General features: G+C 42.1%; 1 protein-coding gene across 1 annotated transcript in view; it reads right to left on the reverse strand.

Annotated features, from left to right (window-relative positions):
• The window catches only part of ATG10 (autophagy related 10), a 251,348-nt gene that overhangs the window by 221,140 nt on the left and 10,793 nt on the right, over positions 1-19,415 (reverse strand). Inside the window, exon 2 of the mRNA XM_080925753.1 lies at positions 18,195-18,311. Coding sequence (XP_080781879.1) covers positions 18,195-18,299 — 105 coding nt within the window. The 5' untranslated portion in view covers positions 18,300-18,311. The remainder of the gene's footprint in view (positions 1-18,194; positions 18,312-19,415) is intronic.

Raw genomic sequence — 19,415 nt, forward strand, 5'->3', positions numbered from 1 at the left:
CAGGGCTGTGTAGAAGGAAGCCCTTTCATCAGATGCCCCACATATGTTTTCACTGTTTGTTTTCCTTCAAAGTAAAACTTAATGAAACAGCTAATAAAACCCATTTTGCTCCTGATTCCTGAGAGAACAAGCCCTTGAAGTTCACTCGCTGTTTATTCTTTTACACTGGTTTTTGCTACCTTTCAGCATGTAAATTTTCCAGTAATGGAAAAGTCAAAGCCATAAACCTTGTCTTCCCAGTCTTGTAAACCATGTTTATTCCTTAGTTGTTAAGCGACTGCACAGTGGAGACTCGCTTTGGACACACACTGGGAACTCTGACCTCACAGCCTCATGCTGGCTTCACACGGGTACACAACACGTGTATCTACATGAGCCTTCACTGTGTGGATAACCAGAACAAGAAAGAATATGGGCTTTAGCTGGCCTTAAAGAAAGAAAAGTAAGTTTCCGAGAAGGCCACATATGAGACGCCTGTAGTTACCCACAAAACCCTGGAAGGATACTGGGCTGGGAAGCAGTGATGTAAAAAGAGCAGCTTCATGACTTAGGTGTGTACGTGGCCGATGTGTGTGAATACCAAGGACCCCCTTCACTGGCCAGAACACACACACTCAACGTCGTCCACCTTTGTGCTGGAGATGGGTTGACTCTGGCAACAAGGCAGAGGTAGATAACCAGTTTGGAATGAGAGATTATATTTGGAAGAGGGATGTGTGTATGAGGAGGAGGACAAAAATTAAAACATAATGGTTACAAACCTTTAACAATATGACATAGTAATTTCATGTCTGTCAAATCTAATAAAAACTTAGAACTTATATTTTCTGTTTTAGACTTTTTAATTTCATTTTTCTCTAGTAATTCATTTTTAGCATTTCTTTTACAAAAGTATGTCTATGACAGATTGGAAATAAAAATCTTGATCTTTCATCACAGATGGTTTGAAAAGCACTCAGTTGAGGATATGATTTGCAAATGCTGTTTACCTCCTTTTGCCCCAAAATGTAACATTAGGTACCAAGCTTTGGATAAAGACCGTCATTTCTACCCTTCCAATCGTCACCCGGAGAAAACAACCCGAGGACACAAAATGCTTAAGGAGCTAAAAGGCTGAACAGCATAACCTGCACTTCAGATATGCTGTGCCTCCTGCTAAGGACAAGTCCACACACATTCCCGTATCTCTATGAAAACTGGAACTCTCGTGGATGGAGGCAGGCTACTGTTAAAATGAGATTTTAAGTCAGTAGGATTTTCAGGGATAGGACAGGGGGATGGGGAAGACTGTAGAAGTCTCTACTATACACCCGTGCTCTTACAAGCAGTGTAAGGTACTGTAAGCTGGAGCTATGGGTCACTGAAGGACCCAGAGGACATTCTGTAGGCCTTGACAAGTCTGAGGCAGGAAATGGAAGCACGTTAATGACAGGTTTCATTTACTTCTCAGTTTTGCATAGGAAATCCTGGTGCTCCTAAAAACCACGAGGCGTGCATCTTTGGTATGTATTTTATTCATTGCAGATACCCAGACAAGCAATCAGAATATAAAGCTGAGATTAATGTGTCTTATAATCTTGGATCATAAAAATGCTCATAAGCCATAGAAACAGAGGTTTGGAGTTAGAAGGTCATATAATTCACCCTGTTCCAGACACTGCCTCTATTAAGACTGCTTATGATGCATTTTGTAGCTACTCTTTGGGTTTTGCCCAAGAGGGTGGGTGTGAGGAGAGCTGTGCTTGAGGATGACATTGAAGCGGCAGCAGACCCAAGCCCTGGTTGAGCTGGGCTGGGACTTGCCTGGGTGACTGTTGAAGAATAGATGACCATGGGGGTGATGAACAGCTAACCAGGGAGAAGCCAGAGATTGGGAAATGCTCCCTAACTGGTGTGCTTGTCGCATTTACTGAGCCAGGAGCATCCTATAGTACTTACAGAGTTCAGAATACATTTCTAGCCAGGACTAGAAAGATGTCTAGTTGTTAAGAGCACTAGCGGCTCTTGTAGAGGACCTCAGTTTGATTCCCAGCATCCACAAGGAAGTTCACAATCCTCTGTAATCCAGTCCCATGGGATCTGGTGCTCTCCTCTGACTCCCAGGGGCACCAGGCACACACATTTACAAACATACAAGCGTGTAAAACACCCACATACAAAACAAAAAAAATTACTGGGCTGGAGATATTGGCATGCTTTGCTCTTCAGAGGACCCTGGTTCAGTTCCCAGTGCCCACATCAGTTGGCTCACAACCTTGTTACCCCAGCTCCAGGGGACCTCCCATCAGGTGCTACTCAAATGCAGGTGCATTTCAAATATAAATCTTTAAAAGAAGAATTTTAATGGTCAAAATTCATTTCCAGTGTTTTATATAATCTTTCAGAAGTTTATAGCGGAGACATTTGAGCACCATTTCAAACGCTCTTTGTATAAGTTCCCCACATCCAGTCATTATTGTGGACCATAGGTGGCCCTTTGTGTCCAGCCTTTGTGTCATCCTGATATGTCTAACTAGACATTTTTGATAAGCCTTTCACCAGGAATTCTTTTCCTTTATTCCTGTATTATTCCCGAGCTGGCACGGATCATCCCGTGTAGCACAGGCTGACCTCAAAAACCATCCTCTGCTGCCTTAGAGCTAGGTCAGTGGATTCCTACACTCAAGTTCACCAGGAATGTTTTTCATTTTTTATTTTATTTTTATTTTGAGCCAAGCTCCAGTCTATGTAGTCCAGGATGACCTGAAATTCTTGATTCTCCTGCCTCAGCCTCTTGAGTGTTGGGATAGTATCATTATGTGTAACTGATACTTCTTATTTAAAAAAAGAAACTATGATAAAGAAAAGTTAATGTTAACATTGTTGAAGTATTTAAAAACAAATTATGATAGAAAAACACGACAAAAACAGCATTCACACAAGTCAATGTAATTGAACAATTCGCTGTATGAAGTACATTCACACTGCCCTCTGGGTATACCGCCATCTTTCTCCAGAACACTTAATCTTCCTCCGAAGAAACTTCACCCCCTTGGAACAGCTACATTCCATTCCCTTCCCTCCAGTCCCAAGAAATAACATTACCTCTGAAGAAACTGAACTATCTTAGTACTCCATGAGTAAAAGCCATAAGATATTACCCTTTGTGTCTGGCTTACTTCACCTCACATAACATCTTCCAGGGCCATGGCTGCTGTAGGAGACTATACTTCCTTTCTTTATAATATTTTATTTGCTATCACTACATGTCTGTGTGCACATGAGGGCAGGTGTATCTGCCATAGCCCCTATGGGGAGGTCAGAGGACAATTTGCATGGACTGGTTCTTTCCTTCCACCACAGGATCCAAGGTTTATGTAGCAACTGTTTTTATCCCAGGATCCAATTCTATAGCTGACCTAGAAATTGTTACAGATTAGCCTTGAACTCCCAGTTATCCCCAGGCTTCAGCCTCTTGAGTGCTTAGGTTGCAAGTGTGCACTACCATGTTTGATTTTCATATATATTTTAACAGATATTTAATATGTCATGTATTTATTCACCTGCTGGTGAACACTGGATTGCTTTCATCTTTACTGCTGGCCTCTTGATTTGTAGCCCAGGTGTCCTGGGAACTACTACGTATCTCAGGCTGTCCTTAAATACATGGTCTCCGCCTCAGCCTCCCAACCTATTCTGAACGCTACATGCAGGACACCGTTGAGAACGGAAACAGGATGTGTCTGTCCAAACATGGAAAGAACACGGTTCAAATACTAAACAGTAGAAAATTCCATCCTCAATACAATCATTCGGGATCATCTTTGCATGTTATTGGCCAAATGAGTGATTATAGGTGTGCATTTGATATACAATAGGGCTATACCTGATAAGCTCATACTGGATGTAAACACCCTAAGATGACAGTGGCCTCACTGGCCATGCTCACTCAGATCACAGCTCGGCTCCACGGGTCTCCCTGTGGCCTGTGGCTGAGTTCCTACCTCTCTGCCACTACCCAGCAAGAAAGTAGCAAACCACAAACTCAGCCTGGGAAAAGATCAAAAATTAAAACTCACAGGGCATTTCTACAGGTGAAATTTCACCACCCCAAAACTGAAAAAGAAAAAAAAAGATAAATCAAACTGTAATTTAGGGACCATTGTATGTTTTTTCATATATACATTTTGTGATAAAATTCAATTTATAAATTAGGCGCAGCAAAAAATTAACAAAGATAAATAATAAACCAGGATGATAGTGGTCCAGGCTCTATGACCACGGCCCCTTTTCTTTATGCACTGCCATCTTTTGTGATGAGAGGCAATTTCCTGCCTATAAGACTAAACAACGTGTAGAAAGTGATACAATGTAGCCTGAGCCATTCCCAGAACAGAAGCGGCTTCTGAAAACCAACATGGCTGCTGATTAATTCTGTGAGTTGAGTAGCATGGAGCTTGGGTGTACCAGCCCACAGCTCCTCTAACCGTATCATGTAACCGAATGCGGGGCTATGTGGAGGTGTCATAAAATCTGTACACAGAAAAGTTTCTGAATGCACAATGACAAAAAAGTAACTTAAAGCCCAAACCTCAATGAGCCTGTGGCTTTTCTGGCCGGGATCACCTGTGCTGGGCTGAGCGCGTTTGCTGTGGACATCCTTCTGAACACAGTGCACACACATGTGCTGCGGACATCCTTCTGAACACAGTGCACACACATGTGCTGCGGACATCCTTCTGAACACAGCGCACACACATGTGCTGCAGACATCCTTCTGAACACAGCGCACACGCATGTGCTGCACATGACACAGTGCAGCGCCGTGTCACACTGACCAACCTCAACACAGATTCAAGGCTACGAGATCATGAAATGCAAATATTTTATTGGACATGCCAAGTTTTCTGTTCTTCTAGGAAGAAGTAATGGTTTAACAAAGACTTTCAAAATTTTCCCATTGTCCTCTGCCAATGTATCAAATTACTATATTTTGGAATAGTATTAAAGAACCTGTTTGAATTGCTGACTTGAGTTTTATTTTTAAAAACTATGAAATTCATTTTAGGATGAGATTGAGACGGAATTCTCAACGATTCGGAAATGGCCCTAAACACATTTTGTATGATATATTTATGGAAAGCAGAGATCTTGGTGCTGATGATTATAAAACCAAAATACTAATCAAGTAGAAATCAATAAAGATGCTCTATGTCTTACAGTATCAGATGTTAAGCGAAGATCTAATTATTCAGGTAAAAATAAACAAGTACCTCCATCTCGTTTACATACAGGTCTGGTTCGGTACTGACTAAACTGCAGTGTGCAATGGCACACACCTTTAGCCCCAGCTGGTGAGAGACAGGCACAGGCGGACGGCCCGCTGTGAGTTCCAGGCCAATCTGGTTTGTACAGCAAGTTCCAAACTATCCAAGGCTAAATAGGAGATCTTGTCTGAAAATAAAATGATAGACAGATCATAGATAGATGATAGCTGATAGATGACAGAGTAAATACAAAAATAAATGGCAAAATTATATATCATACATATGTATACACACACACACATATACACCAAAGCATTACTTTAAACTCACTACACATAATATAATGCACACATAAAATCACGATGACATCCATCTGATATGCCTATGTACTTGTGGACATACGCCAGTCTTAGGAACAAGGGCATCAGGACCAGTCAGACTTTTAGAAGCTCTGTGCCAGACAAAGCAACGACTCCACATGGACAAGACAGCTGAGGTCTCATTACAATGCTCATATGGCTAAGCGGAAAGTTTCTTGTTTTAGGAATTTTCCTATTTTTCTATCTTCAAGCTAGATTTAACTATAGCTAACTTGAAAGAAGGGGGTCTGCCCATGCTAGAGTTGGGCCTCTCTTTGTGGGCCACTGCTTCTCTGGCTGCAACAAACTCAATGTCAAAATGCCTCCACAGAGCAAGTATCAATCAGCTGCCAGCTTCTTCTGAGTTTCAGGCTACTGCAAGGAGATCAACCCCCTGGCAAGCTTCCTGACCTAGGCAGTTCCCACCTCCGGCTAGGGTTCCTCAACCTGCTAGCTCTCCTTTCCTGATTAGAACAAGAGAAAAGAAATTAGGCCCGGATCCTCTGCAAAGTGATCACGTTAAACAGGTTAAACAGATCCATTTCTCCTCAGGCTCAGCCCTAGCGCTGTACCCAACTCAACCCCTGTAAGAGCAGCCTTTCCTACCTTTCTCATTTTCCTGAAGTCACTCTGTGGGCGTTTTTGTTGTAGCCATCCAGGCACGTTGGCCTGTTGGCTGCTTCTCAAATATGCCAGACATCACTCCCAGGTCTTTCGTTTAGTTGCTCAAATGTCCAAAAAAAAAAAAAAAAAAAAAAGATACACCCTTACTGTATAACCCATGAAGGCCCAGAAGTTGCTACATAGCTTGGAGCTCATAAATCCCCTAGTTAGACTCACAAGTGTTGGGAGATGTGGGCCTGTGTTAGAACATGTGACCAATGTGAAGCGACCTCAGAGACTACACCAAGAAGGGTTGGTAGGGCCATGCTAGCTATAGGAGAGAAAAGAACCACAGCTTGCCCTACTAAGTAATTACGCCTCCCATGTAGTTTTTGAGGCTGACTAGGCATTCCTGGTCTTTTCTGTCGGATTCTCTTTTTTTTCTCCATTGATTGATAATTCCTCATTAATAAGATTTCATAACCATGCATTCCTTTTGGGAAAAGAGCTTTCAAGCAAGCCCTGACATGCACTTCAGCATGAAAACTGAGTATTGGACTCGGAGTGGAGAAGATACACTGCTCCTTTTGTCCCAGACTTTGGGGTTTGGAGTAGTATTCCCTGAACCCCAACACAAATACAAAACTGGTATACACATCTGTAATTCAAGAGAGAAGCTCGTGTTTCATGGCAAGAGAACTTAGATGAGGTGATCTAAGGCCAGGGGAGCAGGTCTGGAGCCAGGAGTGGGGTCGAGGCATGTCAAACCCAAGAAAAGTCCTGAGATGGGCAGGATTAGGATTGCCCACCAACCGACCCACCCCAGCCCTGGGTCTGCATACCCTGGCGCAGGGAGACCTGCTCCCCAACCTTTGCTCTACCAGAGGAGGTCACGTAGCCAAGAGCCAGGTTAAACTTCCTTTCTCCATACAAGGTCATGTCCAGGATGACCTATATCATTAATCTTCTCCTTAATCAACTGAGGCACCCCCAGAACCCTGGCGCAGACCACTGATGTACACTCATCTCATATGCCCTACTCACGCCCCCACAGGTTTAAATAGCCTTTGTTCTCCCCAATTAAATGAGCTGCTCAATGAAGCCTGCCTCCTGAGAAGTCTGTTTCTCGTCACACTCTCCCTCACCCCAGGGATTGAGGGCAATCATGCTGTCACACCCAGCATCAAGATCAATCATGCTCTTAAAGGATGGGGAACTGACGAGACAATCTCTAAAGTAATGGGAAAGGGCCAAGGCCCGAGCCCAGACTCTAAGGTCATGAAACTATGGTCAAGGGGCAGGCAGCACAAGACACTGGAAGGGAATAAAGTATACATCGGAGGTGAACTAAGAGACTGGGGACTCCAAGAGAAGGGAGAGATGACCAAGCTCGTCCAGTGATGCTAAGACCACACGTTTCCCAAATGAGTTTAGCAGACTAGAGTTCATGATAGTACATAGTAATATTAGCCTGACAGTTCATTACAGTAAAAAGGGGTCTTATTACTTAATAAGTCCTTATCAAAATGAACAGGCTTTTAAACACCAGTCAGTGAACCACTCAGTTCGAACAATACACAATGAGATGAAATACAATGGCGTATACTCACAGACGTAGGAACTTCCTGGCTGACATGCTGCTTATACACTTTGACTGTAACTATGCAAACGCACAAGGTCCACACTGCTCTGAGGACCAAGGATGTAGAAAAGAGGACGGAGAAGCAAAAATCTCGGTCCCTGACGCCAGAGAGCCCTGTGGAGAAATGGGCAGAGTCCAATGGCCAGTGATGTGGCCACTGTGGGGACGGCAGCAGGTCAGCCAAAGCTGAGGCATCGGAGCTGTTGCCTCTGCGCAGACAACGGCCAAGTTTAGTCTCAGGAAATCCTACCATGATTGTTTGCAAAAGGCTCATCCACACAAATCACAAAACATGTTGGTCGACATGTGAAAACATGTTCAAATGAACAGGATTTAGGAATAAATGCACATATAGTCTCTACGCTGAGGAGTGGAGGTGACAAATGACAGGACAGGAAACCCACCCAGGGCACGTGCGGTGCTGAGAAGCAGTGTACTAACTACATCAGGGAAACATGGAGAGTCATCTCCGGGGTGCTCAGTGCCCTCCGGTGACAACAGCAGCAACCTCACAACCCGCAATGCTGAGCCACTAGCCTGAGCTAGCCATCCCAGTTAAGACAAGCTATGCCGTGGCAACATAACATGAGAGATCTAAGAAATGAGAGGCCTCGCTCCCTGCCTTACACTCGCACACAAGGCAGCTCAAGCTCTCCACGTACCCTGGGTACCAGAAAAGGGACACGGGAAAAAGGAGAAGGCAGGGAAGTCTTGGAAACTGCCTGGGTGCTGAATGTGCTCTCCAGCCCACAGCAGATCCACAGAATCCCTGGCAGGGATCCTTGTGGGACACAGCAGCGCCTGCCTATGAGCCCCACACTCAAGACACTGAAGGAGAAAGAAGGCAAATGAGACCACCCTGGAGTACGAAACAGGATACTGTCCCCCAAAAAAGTAGAGAGGAAGCTTTAACTTTACACATTTTAAAACCCAGGTGTCCTTCCTCGCCGGTTAAGACAATCCTTATTATGAAACCAGAGAAATCAGGACATTAAATATCTATTCATCCAACTATGTCTGAGAATTCGTACTCATTTGTGTTCTGAGCAATTGAGATTTGGTCACCTAGAAAACAGGGCAAACTCTTTACCAGCTGAGCTGTCTCTGCAGCTGTTGTGTAACAATTTCCTCCTAGATTAAAGCATCCTATCCTGCAGAAAGCTCCTTAAGCAGGAAAGTAAACAACTCAAAATAGCTCCAGGAAGTCCCTGAAACTGACTAGATTTGCTAGGCCCCTCCCTGCCAAACTGAGCAATAAACTTGTAGCTTACCCCTCAGGAGAAAAGAAGCTGAACTACAAACACTCTGAGACCAGACCAGCTGCCTGGAAGAAGCAGAAAGCAGCTGAGCTGCCTGGAAGAGTTAGAACTGAGGCCCCTGTTACACTCTCCAACCTGCTGAGCTGCAGAAATGCTATGTCGTATGCTCCACATTTCCAAGCTTTTGTGTTACCCATACTGGATGAGTGTCGGCAATGAAGCTGTCTGAGTCATTTCTGCTCCTGTAAGTAACTCCAATAAAACTCAATGGTTCGCCAACAGATATTGATGGTATCTGTATTTTTGTCTATCATGGGATCCCTATCGAGGATAAACAGGTGTGTGCATTGTGTCTCCAAAGAAAAAGTTCTATCACACAACACTAGCCTCATGACCAAAGCAAAAATGATCATACTGAGAAGACTATTAATAGTTAATCTAATAATCTTATTATAAATTAGTAAATTGGATTGTGTATGTATACATACATAACACACACATATGAAATATATATGTGAAATATCAAGTCTTTTGGCTTTGTTCACTATGCCACAAAGCCTAGACTTGACTTACCAAGCCTGATACACAACAACCTTCCATCAGAACTTTTGAAATGCACTATAACCCACCCAGTAACTTAGATCACCACTACAACTGAATGTGAGCTCTGATTTGTTAAACTGGCATAATTACTACCATTATTTCAGTTATTGGTTTAAAAACTATTAGAGCTCTTTCATTTCTCAAAACTCGTGGTGATCGCGGTGCTGGAAAGTATCGAATTCACAAGTGATACAAGCAGTACTTGTAATAACTGCTAAAGACTTATTATATATGCTTAAAAAACAAATTGTATCAGAACACTCAATAAATTATGAATACAAAACCTAGTTCAACTGACTGGGATTCCAAATTTATCACTAACCCTAGCATGCATCTCCAAGTACGTTTGTCTTCTAATCTCCAAAGATAATTATTTTAAAAAATCTAGTCTAGTCTCACAAGATACCAGTGCAATATACTTAACCACTATCAGTGACATTTTGAGCCAGAAATATTTCATTAACTAACAGTGAATGATTAAACAAATATATCTATGTTCACAATCCCCTGGAAAGGAGGATTATTAGTAAGAGGATACATAAATCTGTAAAACAAACTAGAAGAATAAAAACTATCACTCACTGCCACATGCTCCTTTGGTTTGGTGGTGGTGTCATGTAGTTTGGCATGGTCTTTGAGACAAGATCTCATGGGGTAGCCTAGGCTGCTCTCAAAGTTGTGGGCAGTGTGGAAGGTCCTCCGGTCTCAACCTGGGAAGTTTTGTGCTTACATCACCACAGCCAGCCAATACATGGATTGGGGATCCCAATGGAGGAGCTAGAGAAAGGACTGAAGGAGATGAAAGAGTCTGCAACCCCATGGGAAGAACAAAATTACCAACTATCCAAACCCTCCACAGCTCCCAGGGACTAAAACACCAACCAATGAGTTCACATGGAGAGACCCATGGCTCTGGGTGCATATGCAGCAGAGGATAGCATTGTCTGACATCAATGGGAGGAGAGGCCTTTGGTCCAGCGAAGGTTCATTTTCACAGTGTAGGGAATGCCAAGGTGCTGAGGTGGGAGGTGTTTGAGAGAGGCAAGGGGAGGGGAGTGGGGCAAAGGGGATAACATCTAAAATGTAAATACAGAGAATGCCCAATAAAAAATGTTTTTAAGTCTTGATCAAAATTGATAAAAATAAAAGATTAACTTTGAAAACATTACACAAAATGAAAGAAGCCAGCCATTAACAGAAAACCACTCTTTGATTCCACCATGGCACATAAAATGCCTATAATAGACTCAGAGGGACAGAGAGAGGACAGTTAGGAAGAGCATCGTGCGATCCTCAGGAGCGTGAGCTCCAGGAGAGGTCCCTCGACAGCACAGGCAAACTCAACACGGTGCATTTTAGTAAAATAGCGAGCCTCGTCATGTGTATCTTGACACAACTGACACAGTTTTTAAAATAAAATAAAATTTATAAAAATACCATTTTCTTCTTTGTGACTCTCTGTTGAAGTGCTTTCATTTCCTTTAATATAGGACCATAAATATATTTTCAGAGTTTGCTCAGAAAACCTATCATTTAAAGAGACGGGGCTGGGGGGGGGGGGCAGCCAGGTTAATTAAGTTGAGATATATTACGTCATTTCATATAAGACACAGATGCTTTGAAACATTGTGTTTCTGGCTATGAGTTGATAATTGTGGGGGCCAGGTGATAGTACATAGAAATTTATTATATGACTCTCTCTAGTGTTGTATGCTGAAATTTTTCATAAGACACTAAAAATAAAATAGATGTGCCAATAAATGAGGTATGGAACTCGGGAGGGCAGGGACAGCATGGGTTCTGTTCTCAGACCACACCAACAGACACAACACAGACACGCTTTACGATCTACCTTAAATTACCAATTTGGATGTAAATAGTGAAATGGTGAAGGATTTGAACAAAAGCAATGTGTATTACTCACAGACAAAGGTGCCTATGAAAAACAAATTGTCAAGCAGTTTAAAATTATACTCGGAAGCTTTTTACTTAGTTATTTTTTTAAAGAAAAGGTTTTTTGTTTTGGTTTGGGTTTTTTGCTGTCATTGTTGTATTGAGATACAGAATCACTCTCAACCCTAGCAGTCTTGGATCTCTCTATGTATCTGTCTGTCTGTCTGTCTGTCTGTCTATCTATCTATCTATCTATCTATCTATCTATCTATCTATCTATCTATCTATCTCCCAGGCTAACCTTGAACTCAAAGCAACTTATCTTCCTTAACCTCCCAAATCCTGATATGACACCACATCCAGATATTTTTTTACTCTATATAAATTAAGGAATAACCTTTATAATAACTAGTTCCTAAGTTATACTGGAAATAATAAAAATATTTCTAGTGCATTGTTAGGTGTCTTTAGAAATACAATCAAGCAAGTTTAACAATCAAGCAGAGGGAAAGTTCTCAAATTCTTCTTAGGAATAACATACAAAGCCAGACATGGTAGCATATGCTGTAACCCCAGAACTTTGGATTCAGAGACAGAGGGCCAGGAGTTCAAGGCCATCCTCAGTTACAAAGCAAGTTTAAGGCCATCCTGGGTTATATGAAATTTGGCCTGAAAAACACAATAAAGAATAACAGAAAAACTAGCTAATGTTAACTATATGAAGTCTAATCTCTAGAAAGTGGCAGAATTTGTTTGCAATGTCTGAAAGTCCTGTTTCCACACTATGGTGAGAGAAAGAAACTTTCAAATGTGTGAGAAGTTACTTTAGCAATATGCTGTGAAAAAAAAGATTAATGGATATTAATTAACAAAAAAAAGTTCAGGTCCCCAAAACTCATATAAAAACGTGGGAGCAGCAGTTTATGCCCATAATCCTATCACTGGGGAGGCAGCAACAGGAAGCTCTCTGGGGCTTGCTAGCCAAGCAGTGCAGCCAAACTGAAGCAGGCAACACAGGCAATGAACAAGTGAGCGACTCTAACTCACTGGGCTTAGGCTTCGCACACACTCCTAACGGTGATCTTGGTGGTGAGGATTCTCTGTATGTACTGTGCACACACACACACACAACTCCAAACACGTATCTATCCAACGGTATGTTAGCAACCCAACACCCCCATCTGCACTGAGCTGCAAGCATACCCCACTTCAAAGGATGCAAGAGTTTCTGTTCCTCACAAGACCCATCAGTCACACACAGTTTCTAGTCAGTCGTAACTCAGACAGACCTGAGTAGAGATATCAGGGACTGAACTGGCCTGGAATGGAGCTGGGGGCATACTCAGTGACGAAGACTGTACCCCCTCACTAAACTTTTAGCGACACTCTTTCCTTTACCATCTCATGTGCATGCATATGATTAAACTTCAGTGCATTATGGGAAGACACATACTCAGGAAGCAAAGGTTTACCATCAAAATGGAGAACCACCCAAACTGTCCCTCAGCAACCACACTCCTGTGGAGTGCCATGGGAGGAAGCTCCAAGCAATGCCTAGAACTTGAGGACCTTCACTCATATTGCTCTCTTAGCTATGTGACCACGCTGCTTTACATCAAAGTTTTGTGCTGTTCTGGGATCTGTGTGAGCCTTTATTACAACAAGAATGGGCCAAACCCAGGAAACACCAGCCCAACACCTCACCACCAACAATAAAATCAACAAATTTATTCAACTCCATGACTAAGGAGAGACTGGATTCCAAAAGTTCTGATAAGAAGCACACTAAACATCAACCTCTGACCTATACAAACACACTCACACGTGCGCACGCATTCACATACACGCACACACAAACACACAAATATAACATGTGTGAATAGACACACATATATAACAAACACAATTAACAAATGGAAAACTCTAGAAAAGCTGAAATGAGCTTTTAGATTTTGTTTTTGTTCTTTTGTTGTTTTGTTTTTGTTTTTTTACAGTAGAGGCTTTATTCGTGGTAAGCAGATATGATTTCCCTGAGCTACATCTCCAGCCTTCTGTGATATTAAATTCCTAAACACATAGTTAAGTTTCACGAATGGACAAAAATAGAGCTGAGATTCATGGCACCTCTGTCCAGAGCATGCTAGAGACCTTCTTATTCAATATTGGGCTTTATGGACTACAATAACACAGTGACCCCGAGTGAAGATGCCTGTAGACGTGTTTTATGACTCACCATAATAAACATCATTAACCATGAGGTATAAGGAGAACAGCAATGGCTCATACAGTGGCTTCTATCGTTTTTTTTTTTTCTTAAAACATAAAAGGACCTAACTCTGAAAGCAGCAAAGGCTAAAGTTAGGGTGAACATTAAAAACATTATTGTGAAGTTGAAGCTAAACCAATAGTCAAAAACTAAGTGGAAAGAGGCTGAAGAGTTCGCTAGCTTAATATTATTACTTCGAAACCATTTAAAAGTCAGAGAGAATGTTTGCAGGTAACCATCAGATTGAACACAAGGACCCCAATGGAGGAGCTAGAGAAAGGACTGAAGGAGCTGAAAGGGTTTGCAACCCCATGGGAAGAACAAAATTATCAACTAACCAAACCCTCCACAGCTCCCAGGGACTAAAACACCAACCAATGAGTTCACATGGAAAGACCCATGGCCCAGGTGCATATGCAGCAGATGATAACATTGTCTGACGTCAATGGGCAGAGAGGCCTTTGGTCCAGTGAAGGCTTCTTTTCCCAGTGTAGGGGAATGCCAAGGTGCAGAGGTAGGAGAGGGTACTTGGGAGAGGAAGCACCTTCATGTAGGCAATGGGTTTTGAAAGGGGCATGGAATTGTGGGAAAGGGATAACATCTGAAATGTAAATGCAGAGACTATTCAATAAAAAATTTTAGGGGGTAAAAAAAAAAAGTCAGAGAGAAATGAATCTATAATTGAATCTGAGTGCACAATTCAAAACATGCAACACAGCAAGTCCCCAATACTCTGCTCCTTTGTGACCGTATTTGCAAGCACACGAATGCTGTCTGTCCATACAGAACGTATTACTCTATTGCTCTCCAACTGCCTCACACCCCTTCTTTTGAGACAGGATCTCTCTCTCACTAACCCTGAAATTCACTGAGATCTAGAATCCTTTCATGATACTCTGTTTTCTAGCACTGACAAAAACTTACTATTTTTCAGAATGGCCTTCTCTCTGCTTCTGGGCATTTAGAGAGAACTGAAGGAAGGGAGTTGTGGAGTAGACAGTGACATTTGTGGGGGAAGCCACAGTGTTAAGCAGCTTCTGCGTCATTCTGTGATAAAATGGAGTTCCCACGGACTACAAGGAGAAAGTCGTGCAGGAAACAGGACCTAACCAAAGACACTTTGTAAAGGGTTAAGTATGCTTAAATAGGACAAATAAATCATAGGGGAGCCCAGAGGCGATTAGACTGTGTCACGTGATAAGCTAAGCAGTCCTGAGCCCATGTGGAGGCAGCACAGAGTCCCTTTCACCCCTCAGATCAGCCACATCACTGAGACAGGGCTGAGAAACCAGTCAAGTTATACAGACAGACACCGGATCCCAGAACCCCTGTGCTACTCGCCCACAGAGGCCCGGGACACCTCACTAAGGTCTGGTTTGATCTTCACAGCATTTCAGATCATGATTTTTAACCAGTTACTAACACTTAACTTGGAAACATCTAAGTCTGCTCTTTTCTCAATGTCCAGATGACCTAGACGTTCCCTCAGCATTGACCACGTTTTCCACATTGCTTACTTAGTCCCTGAAGGTTTGGCCCACGTCCATTATCACCCAGGTCTCCACAGACATCTGCATTTACAGTCACTGTCTTCAGGCTATCTGGATTTTCTCTGGTGTTGGTGTTTTGTTTTGATATCTAAGGGCTTATCTCGCTATGGGAAAGGGCCATTAAATATATATATAAATATATAGTATAACTCTCACTCTAAAGGGTAGGGACCTTTCCTAACTCAGCAGACATAAGGACACTGAACGTGAAATTAGACTTATCTATGCTGTTTCAGAGACTGAACAAAATCAAATCTTAAAAATGGATTCTTCAAAACCGTAGTTTACAATCACAGTGAAGAGCATCTGTCCTGAAGGCTCCCCTAAACCCTAGTACTACCTCATTTCACACCCAATGGCATACACACCCAACCCTACTCTATTAGATCTCTGAGAGGTTAGCAGTGTGTCACCTTGCTGTCTGCTGACATAGAGGTTGGCAGAGATAGATACTGTGGAACCTGTCTGTGACCCCAGCACTTGGGAGGCAGAATCTAATTGATCAGAAGTTCAAGCCTCAGTTACATGATGAACTGAAAGTCAACCAGGGCTACATAAGTCTCTGTCTCAAAAACACAAGAAAATAAAAAGGGCAAAGGACAAAGAGAAACTTCCCACATGGTTTCCTGGAGGGAAGCCAAAAGTGGCCTTGAGGGGCTCATCTTACTGAGAGACCTGGATCTTAAATTATGTTTTTCATGACTGGAATATTCTTAAAAGTTCTAGTTCTTTGAAAGCACCGTGGAATTTAGTATATTTTAGTCTTTAAACACAAATTGTGGCTATCCAAATTACAGAGTATAAAAATGGTTAGAAATGTATTTTAAGAATAATCATAATTATGAAATTTCTGAGCATTTCCAGGAACACCGATTTATTGTCCTGATTCTCAAAAAGTAGCACACAGGGCATCTGAGAACACCAGGAACACTGCTTTTTCTTACCATGTGTTACAGTTCTAAAGTATATTGTTGCCAAATAAAAAGTATACCTTTATAAAAGAGAATGTGTCAGAAATCTATACATGAGCTTCAGTTACTAACACCAAGGGAGGCAGAAAGGGAGGGCGGGAGGGAGGGACTTAAACTCATTGAATATCAGAACAAAGGACATTAAATCAAGCTAAAGACAGAGAGCTGTTAGGGTTATTACTTAACATGCTTCCACTCAACTGTGAAACAATACAAGAACATCACAAGGAATGCAGTAAGAACATAGCACAGTTGCTAGTGTACGCGCAACATGCAAGAATAGTGATTCCTTAATATAACTCACAGAAAAGATAATATGAATGAAAATTCAAACGTAATAGTAAAAAACAACCTAGAAACTGCCCAAAAATAAAATTAATAAAAGGTACAAATAACAGGAACTGTCCACACAGGGCACCAGGAAAGGCCCCTCAGGGCTAAAGGTCTCTGGTTATAGCTGTGACTCGTGCCTGTAACCCCAGTTCAGGGGAAGCAGGTTGCACCACCAAGCAAGACCCTGTCTCAGAGTAATACACGACCAAGTCACTAGCGAAAGAGTAGATCTGAGAACACCCACAAGCACCCAGGAGCCAGTCAGAACTAGGCCCATGGAAATGACCCCGAAGAACCCATGGCTTTAGCCCATGACATTCTGAGCCAGGGCAGGACCTGCATGTCCCAGCTCAGTTCTAAATCATGGGTACCAGGTCAAAACACTCAAGCTTCTCAGATGCACACAGGAAGCTGAACCAGGAAACAGAGAAGCAAGAGCCTGAGCCAGTCATGAACCAACTAAAATGTCAGACTGGGAAAACATGTTCTCTAAAAAAGACTTCAGGCAACTCTCAGAAAGCTTTTAACAGAGAACACTACCAGCATAAGAGTATATAAGGCTTTTACATTATTTTAGAATAGAGTCAAAAGACAAAACAGTCTGTACGATCTTTATGTTATTAAGAAGTTCCCAAATAACATAGTCCTTAATCCTTGAGACTATGTGAGTGTTGGGCTTTGATGTAACTTCAGAATTACCAGCACCATTACTCTACAACATGGCTCTCAGCATTCCTAACTCTGGTACACTTAAGAGAGTTCCTCATGTTGTGCTGACCCCCAACCACAAAATGATTCTGTTGCTACTTCATAACTGTAATTTTGGTACTATTGTGAATTACAATGTAAATAATGCGTGACCTCCAGAGGGGTATCAACTCACAGGTTGAGAAACAGTGCTCTAGACAAAAATAGTATCCTAAGAAAAATCTAGTATAGCCAGGTGTGGTGGCTCCATCCTGTAATTCCGGGACTTGAGAGGTAGAGGCAGGAGAGAGGGTGCTCAATGTCATCTTTGATAAGATATAAAGTTCAAGGTCAGAGCCCAGCTCAAAACTGAGACAAAGAGAGATCATTTATAATGTAAACAACAGTTGGAGGCTCGGGAGAAGCATTTGTTTACATAGCAATAATTAATATTGTAAGGGATCTTATCTATTAATTCTGGAAGGTCACCTAAGGACTTCTCTAGATTATACTTTATTAGCCAAATAGTTATGATTATATAGCGATGGAATAATAAAATGAACATCTGTTTTAAAGAATGCTTTAAAACACAAGCCTTTTGTTAAATCAGCCCCATTTTTATTCCTTACTATCAATTATCAATATTTTTCACACAACAAAAATAAATGACTGCTGTGAGTTTGAGGGCAGCCTGGGTTACAGAGAAAGTCGCAGGCTGGCTCCGCTGTGAATAAAGAACCCATAGAGACACAGAAACAAAGGGATGTGACTTCTGTTCTCACCTTGGCTGTTCTCCACTCCCAGCCATCACCTATCTCTTGGGAATGCCTGATGAACTCTGCACAAGCATGCTGGAAGCTTTTTTCTCCAAAGAACTCGTCCTCCATGACAGATGAGCACTGAAATAAAACAGATAAATAAACGCACAGCATTAGCACCAGCTTAAGCTACCCAGCGCTGGGCAAGACACCGGAACCTATCCCCAGGGTCATCTGTGAAGGAGTGCTCTCTCCCCATAGTCCCGCCCTGTCCTCATTCGGATTCAGGCAACATTAAAACTAAAAGCCTGTACTGGAAACAAGAGTAGTCATCTATGGAGTTTTCTGACTGGTTTTTCCGTTGTTTGAGGACTCTTGTCTGGTTTCTTTTTGAACGGCTGGGCACTGACACACACTGCCTCATACATGCCAAACACGCACCCTTCAAATTAACACATCATCTGGCCAAACGCCCCGGGCTGTTTGTTTGTTTTTATGGTGATAAAGGTGATGTTGAATGTAGTATAATCCTCACTATTAATTTTATCAAATTCTAAGATAGGGCTTTCAAATATGCTACTCGAAATGTCTCAGCTCCCTACCTCAGCACGTACACTGCCACATTACAGTGATTCGTGCCCTTCACACCTTATGAGAAGGGTCAACTCTCCAACAAATGCCGTTGCAAAGCTTGAAATTGCTTTCCAAAGTATAAAGTTAATTAATTACTACTAGATCAAACCCACAAATGTGACATACCAAGAAACACTCATATTGTTGTTGTAGAAAGCTGATCCAAACATAAAATATTATTTCCAGAAATACTTTAGCATGTAAGACAAACGCCAGATCATGTAGTTGAGGCCTCTCAATGAAAAGAGGTTAGATGCGACAAATGCTCTATCTCATTGGCTGTGAGCATCCAAACCCGCTGTTTAGTATCAACAACTGTAGCTCGAGACACTGCACAGTTCCATGCCATCCTCTCACGACCCAAAGGTGTGTTGTCTCCATTCCTTAGATGAAAACTCAAAAGGAATCAGCTCACAGATACCAAAAAGAAAAAAGGATTCACAGCTATGACCTGTCAATTAGACAAGCTGTGTCCCAACCCACTATGTAGACTATTCAAGTTTAGCTGAGCATATATTATGTGTATTAAATAGGCACTGTGCATAGAGAAAAGTCAGACATGAAGAAAGCAGACACTTTGCCCTGTAAGAACTCACACTCTGAGAGAGGTGA

The sequence above is a fragment of the Micromys minutus genome (assembly GCF_963924665.1).
Source record: "Micromys minutus genome assembly, chromosome: 11".
Lineage (NCBI taxonomy): Eukaryota > Metazoa > Chordata > Mammalia > Rodentia > Muridae > Micromys > Micromys minutus.